This window comes from Microtus ochrogaster, chromosome 8, assembly GCF_000317375.1.
Source record: "Microtus ochrogaster isolate Prairie Vole_2 chromosome 8, MicOch1.0, whole genome shotgun sequence".
NCBI lineage: Eukaryota > Metazoa > Chordata > Mammalia > Rodentia > Cricetidae > Microtus > Microtus ochrogaster.
In genome coordinates this window covers 25421683-25429090 of record NC_022015.1, presented here as the reverse complement: position 1 = coordinate 25429090, position 7408 = coordinate 25421683, and the positions used below count along the sequence as shown (strand labels likewise).

Sequence of the window (7408 nt, the reverse complement as noted above, 5' to 3'; positions counted from 1 at the left end):
AGGGAATATGGTGGGCACCCCTGGGAGGGACGAAAAGGTTTGAATGAGAAAAGCTACAAGGAGCTAGCCCCCGAGGATGCCTCTTTACTAATAGATAGGATTAGTAGCCCCCAGCACTTTAGTGCGAAAGAGTCCCCTCCTCTTCCTACTTCTTACCTGCTCAGACAATATTAATTGCCAAGACATTGTCTGGGAACCGCATGGGGCAAAGAAGAAAGGAGCGGCGGGGTTCGAGGTGGCTCTGGGGAGTGGAGCTAAGTGAGCGCTGCTTCAGAACTGACCGCTGAAATAAATGCCTAATGTTCACAGCGGTGACAAAAAGAAGGAAAGTCACCACGGGTGTGGCTACAGTGAGCTTTCTCTCACCGCCAATGCTGGCTGTCCTTCCTGGAGACAAGGGGGTGGGCAAATGGGGCCATTTTTAATCGTATCTCTTCTCTGATCTTAAATTCAACCTTTTCCTTCTTGTGGTTGGGCGAGGATGGGGGTCAGAGATAGAGTCAATTTCTGATGCTAATGATGGAATCTGTGACTGTGAAGAAGTCCTGTCGGGCAGCGAAAATGCCACTCTGGGTAACTGGAAGAAAGAGGACGTGCTGGAAAAATCTCTCTAGCCCAGTCCAGACTCTTGTTGACTGCAGTGACCCTGGATAGATCTTTGCTCATCTTTGAACCTCATTTTTCCTGTCTTTGAAACGCAGACTGTAGTCCCGGGCCACGCCCACCTCACAGGGAAGCTTAGAAAATCAAAAGAGAGTGAGAAAACCCCAGGGCTTTGTAAACTGTAAACACACCGAGGCTTTAAAAATTTGAGGTAAATGGTTCTGACGTCGTTACTGTGGTTCACAGATGGTGCATGAGATGCGCCAAGCATCATTGCGGAGGGATCAGGCTTAGCCTCGGACAGATGGCAAGTGCTCCAAGAGAAATAAGTAAACTTCAGTCAGGTAGGTGTGTGAGTAGAGGGGATACTCGATATGAAAGCCTCCCTGGCGCCCTTCACGAGTTTCTACGGGATGGAAGGACACTCGCGCAGCTTGCAACCGTGACCCCTGGATTCGGGAGGGCGCATTGGCCGGCGAGGATCCCTCTGGTCCAAGTCAGCCGCCACCACGCCACGCGGGATAGTCCCGAGGCAACTGCGAACTCACCCTGCACGTGGCTGGGGTCTGGCCAGCGCAAGTGCCAATCCGCAAGCCCCCCGCTGCTCTCCTCCCGCCCCGCCTCCTTGCCCCCCTCTCCAGCTTCACTTGGCGGGGAAAATCCAGTTGGAGACTGGAGCGCTGTGACCGAACCACAGCCAAAGACAAGCCCTAGTGCACCCATCCCGGACCGGTTGAAGCCAGCCTCCAGTCCGCGGGAGGCGGGTATGCTGGCCTGGCAGGATGGCGGGGCCAAGGCGGCTCCTTCTCACCACAAGATTTCCTTCTCTGTCCTGGACATCTTGGATCCTCAAAAATTCACGCGAGCTGCGTTCCCACCGGTGCGTCTAGCTGCCCGGGAAGCCAAGAAAAGTTTAGCGGAGGTGGAAGCAGGGGAAGACGCCAGTCCCGAGTCTACGATCGGGTCACAGGACACCCCTGGTAAGAATGCGAGGTGGTTTCAGTCTGAGACGGTATCCGTGTGTGTGGAGCAGCCACGGTCTGATGAATGGATGTTGGTGGCCTGGGAACTAGAGAAGGCGCACCCGCGCAGGTGCGAACTGAATCACCCCTCCTTGGAAAAAGAAAGAAGCAGGGATGAGGTTGAGATTACAGGGCAGGTATGTGCCTCATTCCTGAGCACCTGCTCAGTGCGTGAGCGCCACAGCTCTGCCTGGCTCGCACATCTGACGGAAATGTTTAACGCTGTCCACGTGCTAGAACCTGGGCTAGGAGCAGGGGTAAAGGTTATGAAAACTCCTTTCAAGTATATAGTATCATCAACACCACTCCTTTTTTTTTTTATGGTTGAGGTAACTGAGACCAGGATTAGGTCCTTATTTTCAAAGCTTCCGAAACACCTGCAGAGCCCGTCGGTGCCTTCACCTTTCCTGGACCTGACAGAGGACTGGGGGTGGGCAGACAGAAAGCTTTTGGTGCTTTCTCTTCTAGACCATTCCATCTCACCCCTGAAGGTGGTTGACATCAAAGGAAGGGTTCAGGAAAGTTTGTGGCTGGAATTTAAGACAGAAGGATTCATGCCGAGTGGGACATGGGCATGGGATTCCTTGGAGGGGCGCCGCTGAAGGTCTAGGAACTCTGGTCCTGGGGAAGGCTGTAGGCAGCACAGTCCCCTGCTCCTCTTTTCTAAGTTTGGCAGTGATTGTCTGGGGCCCAGAAGCCTCTGGTGGCCTGGCTTGGGGTCCGGCTGAGGGCCTGGATTAATTGTTTGGATGGTCTCTCTGTTGGGCCGCGTTCCCCTCCCCCTCAACTCCTTGATCGATATTCTATTACTGGCGACTGCATATCTCCTGCCCGCAGCTTGCAGGTACTGACTTCAAACCCCCTTTCCCTGTCTGATCCTAATATTGTTCGATTAAAACTTACCTTTAATAGATGACATCTATCGATCAGGCCCCGGACAAATCTGAAACTCTATTAACACGGCCGGAGAGAGAAGATGGGAAAGGGGGAATTTCTCCTTTTGGGGGGAGGGGGGACTTAATAACTTCTTTTTTAATTGCTAGGAGTCCCACAGCAAAATAGGCTCCTAGGCACCGGGGAGATTCAATAGTAAACGCATTTGACATTCCCATATCATAATGTACAGCCGACTCCTCTCTCCTCGGCTCGATAAAGTCACTGTACTTTCTTGATATGGGGTGCCATCCAACATATACTTTTTGGGTGACTATTTAAGGGTAGATTTTTAAAGAGCAAGAGGATACCGCATTCCTGAATCTGCTCCCTAAGATGTGCGGGCTGGGGACAGAAGAGGACACAGTGGCGAGAGTGGAGTTGGATCAAAGGGAAAGCTGAGTGCTCTAGGGGAGGACAAGAAGGTTTGGGGATGCGGAAGGGTGGAGTTGTTATGGGCTTCTTTCTGGTCACCCTGCCCTTCTCTCTTAGATGCCACGGGCCGAGGCTTTGGCCCCGCGTCCCCCCTGGAAGGCTCGGAAGCGGAAGAGGAGGAGGAAGCTGAGGACGCGGGGCGCGCGCAGCTGCGGGAGCGGCCGGAGCGCTGGCAGGGGGTTCACCAGGGCTCTCCAGAGGCCCAGGCTGTGGTGACTGGAGTAGGGGAGAGTGGCACCGACCGGCTGCCAACGTCCCCCGGCTCTCCCGGCTCCCCGCGGCCCCGGCGCCGGCGATCCGAGCCTAGCTGCGCCAAGCCACGGCGCGCGCGCACAGCCTTCACCTACGAGCAGCTGGTGGCTCTGGAGAACAAGTTCCGAGCCACGCGCTACCTATCGGTGTGCGAACGCCTGAACCTGGCTCTGTCGCTCAGTCTCACCGAGACGCAGGTCAAAATCTGGTTCCAGAACCGAAGGACCAAGTGGAAGAAGCAGAACCCGGGGGCCGACGGCACAGTGCAGGCGGGGTGTGGTACGCCGCAGCCTGGGACACCCGGTGTAGTGGCGGGAGCCTGCGGCAGTAGCACCGGGAGCAGTCCTGGCCCCCAGGTTCCAGGCGCTCTGCCGTTCCAGACTTTCCCCACCTATCCGGCTAGCAACGTCATATTTCCCCCTTCCTCCTTCCCGTTAACGACAGCCGCCACGGGGAGTCCCTTCACTCCTTTTCTTGGGCCCTCCTACTTGACCCCTTTCTATGTCCCGCACCTGTAAATCGGGTACTCCAACCGAATCGAGATTCCCGAGTGATCAGTATGGTGGTGTGGACCCCTGCATCACCGAGGGGCACTGACCGCCCCCTCCTGGTGTGTTGGTGTCTGTGTGCCCCTTCCCTCCAGCCACCAGAGGGCGAGGAGAAGCCACCCGCTGGACTCCAAACCACCCAGTCCACTGAGGAGTCAAGAAAGTGTCCAGACCAAGCTGACTTCAAACCTTCCAGCTTCTGGACGTCGCTCTTCGCTTTCATTCACTTCCAGGGCTCTGTTTTTAAAGGGCCTGGGTAGTCAATACCAGGCTAATAAGGGTTACCAGGGTGGAGACCAGAGGGAGCCAAGAATGTCCTGGGCACCAGCTGCTATCACCAAAGACTGAATATTTAAAGGTCCCAGTGTGTTCCGAGAAGAACTTTGCTTCCTGGTGGTGGAATTTGCTCAACACAGTACTTCCTCTCACGTCCTGAACAAAACTGGAGCCAGTTGGACCCAAAGCAGAAAGCAGCTATGGAATGGACTATTTTCAAGATGCCTAACTCAGCATTACTAGATCTTCATTTGAGTTTCAGACTTGAGCCAGTTACTGATGCTAACAGACTACCTTGTTTTCTGTGTGTAGACTCTAGGCGTATCAGGAAGTTGTTTCGCGTTGTGCCTAGACTGACTTGGAAAAGACACATCGCTGTTGCCTCACAGGGTTTGAGAATAGCTCCGTCAGACGACAACAGTGTCCCAAATGCACAAAAAGGACAGTAAAGGGAATGATGACCCGAAGGCTATGGAGAAGTCTGTGTGTGAGTTGGTGTGATGTGCTCATCTGTCCATCCTACACCTTCATGGACTTCCAAACTGACAAGCTGGAACAGAGCAAGATCCACCAGCAGGCATTGCAGTCAGGCATTTGACTACATTTTTGAAAGCACAGTGTAACATATTTAAAATACCCGAGATTCTGACTAGAAAACCATTCTTGTTCTAAACAGATTTTTTTGTTGTTGTTATTGTTGTTCTTCCTCATGATGGTGAGCAAGCAAAAGTTGTAAGAGCCTGGAAAGAAATACTTACCAAGTGTAAAGAGTTGTTGTGGAGGCCAAAACCTTTGATGCGAATGGGTTCAAGGACACATAGGTTCTGACTGCTGCTTTCTTTATTAAAGCAAAGCAAAGGTAGTCTGTGGAGTTCCCTTGCTGGTTTTGTTTGAAATACTAGTTTTCTGTGTTGTTTGGTCTTGTAGTCACCCCTCAAGACCCAGATGACTCCGTCTGCCCTATTTTGTGTTTCATTTTTACTTTTTTGATAGCTTGAGGCTAGCCAACACCTAAATGAATACTGTATTCCCTACAATTCCTTGGCAGCCTGTACCATTAAAAATTAAATTTAACGATCAACAGCTTTAAGTTAAAAACACACACTGAAATTATGACCATTATAATCTTGAAATAATTAACTTTATTATTATGAGGAATGATAGAAAATATTTCCCCTTTCTTCCAACTTAAATGAAGACTTCATCTTCTGGGACTCTAAGATTTGTGAGTTTGAATTATTTCATTGTGTATTTGGTAACTAGACTCTTTCCCTTCTATCCTGAAGAATAATGTCCCCAAACACGGCATCATAACTTCTCAAAGGACTGTTGGTGCCAGATGAGATTAGAAATGAAGTTACTCCAGCAGGGAGTACAATTTTATTCACTGTACATGCTGGTAAAACTGTCCTCCAGTGACCGCTTGTCCTTGACAGCAGCATCCCATGTCTGTGAACAGATACTGCAAATGCTCAAAGATAAGATCTGAACAAAGAGGTCCAATTTCTGCACTAAGTGGAAAACGTTTCACTCCAGCCCTTCCAGGGGCCAGGACCATAGACTTCAGAGGAAGTAGAGACTTAGCCTTGTCATGTCGCCCAAAATCCTTCCTCATGCCACACACTGTCAGAGTGATATCCGAAGTGTGTGACTTTAGTCTTCTTAAAAGGCCCAGTAATGTTCCAACCAATTTCTTAGACTTGTTTTATTGTGTTGACCTAATAAATTCTTTTTGTAATCATTTTGGTTAATTATTCCTTGCTCATTATTAGCAAAACTTAACAATTTTATAATCATCAGAGGATGTATATATGTGTCCCTCTTCTCCCACCAGCTAGCTCACAGCTAATAATAATACTTCCTTATGGATCCGTGCTACATGTACGTGAAGTTAGAACATTTGTAGGCAATTTTTACAAACACATTCAGGGTTGATCTGGCAAAAGTAAAGCATCTTTGAAAAAAATATTAATTTCTGGTTTACTGGCTAAATCAATACCTACCCATCAGGTTTCTAGGACGTGAGTGTTCTAGCTTTACTTTACAAATTCCTAGTACTCTATTCCCAACCCAAGAGTCTGGTGGATATCTTTACAAAGTCTAACCATTTTCTTGGTCGTAGATTTCTGGGGAAATCTATAAAAGTGACTGTTTTTGATTCTCTCTTAAAGGCATGTAACCAGGGAGCCTTTTAAAAAAGGGAACGAGTAGGGAACACTTCTCATGTTAAGAGATCCCCAATCCATTTGGCAGGTACAAATTATTGTTTTGGCATTTTGTAGGAAGGTCATGAGGCAGAGTCTCACTGTAAGGCTCTATTTTCCTGTCAAGGAGCTCACTGTGTAAACCAGGCTGGCCTAGGACTCACGGTGATTCCTCAAGCTGTGTGTCTGAGCTGTTTGAGAAGTAACATCAGCAAAGGCATACACCTGTAACTCCAGCACTTGGAAGGCTGAGGTAGGAGGATCACCTTTAGAGTTCAACTTTAGATTGGGCAACATTTTGAATTTCAGGCCATCTTAGACTACTAAGTTAGACACTCCCCCCCTCCCCCGAAACAAAACAGAACAAAAAACCAAACAAAAATAAGAAAAACCATCTCTCAACTGCCTAGCATTTAATACTACTGGGAGAATAACATAAGAACTTCAGTACTTGCTGGATACATTTAAGAGGGCAATGACATCACATAATCTGTAACCCAGATTCAGAGAGAAAGAAACTCAGTTCCTCAGAGCCAAGAAAAGCTTGAAGGTGCTGAAGGCAGGCAACCAAGAAGACACAAGTGGGTCACACCAAACCCCTCCTGGTTCCCTCAGGCTGTGATTCACCAGGATCTCAGCTAAGGTGGGAAAGCATAGTTGAATTATGGCCTCTGACCCCTGATAGGCTGGATTTAAGGTTCACCACCCTATCCTCCATGGAAACAGGACTTTGGAAAATTCCTGGTGCCTGTGCCTCAGTTTCCTCAGTATAACATCTGTCACAGAAGGAGATAGAGGGGACCCTTGAAAAACTATATGGGAAGCATTTAACTTAGTACCTGGTAGAATGATGTCTTTTTAGCCAAAAAAAGACTTCAAAAATGTTGGCCTTAAGGAAGGAGGTAGATGGAAGTTTCTGTCCCACCTAGTCCACAGCTGTTCAGCCCCAAAGAAACACACAGAGTTACATTAATTATAAACTGTTTGGCCTATTCGCTCAGGCTTATTATTAACTAGCTCTTACAACTTAAATTAACCTATAATTCTTGTCTTTGTTTAGCCACGTGGCTTGGTACCTTTTCTCAGTGCAGCGTTCTTATCTTGCTTCTTCTGTGTCTGACTGTTTTTTTTTTTT

General features: G+C 48.8%; 1 protein-coding gene across 1 annotated transcript; it reads left to right on the top strand.

Moving 5' to 3' along the window:
• Nucleotides 1-1369: 1369 nt before the first annotated feature.
• On the top strand, nucleotides 1370-3788 carry Nkx1-2 (NK1 homeobox 2). The gene is made up of 2 exons (XM_005351396.2): nucleotides 1370-1583; nucleotides 3051-3788. Exons 1-2 carry the CDS (start codon nucleotides 1370-1372, stop codon nucleotides 3761-3763), a joined length of 927 nt encoding a protein of 308 aa, XP_005351453.1. The 3' UTR covers nucleotides 3764-3788.
• The last annotated feature ends 3620 nt before the right edge of the window (nucleotides 3789-7408 follow it).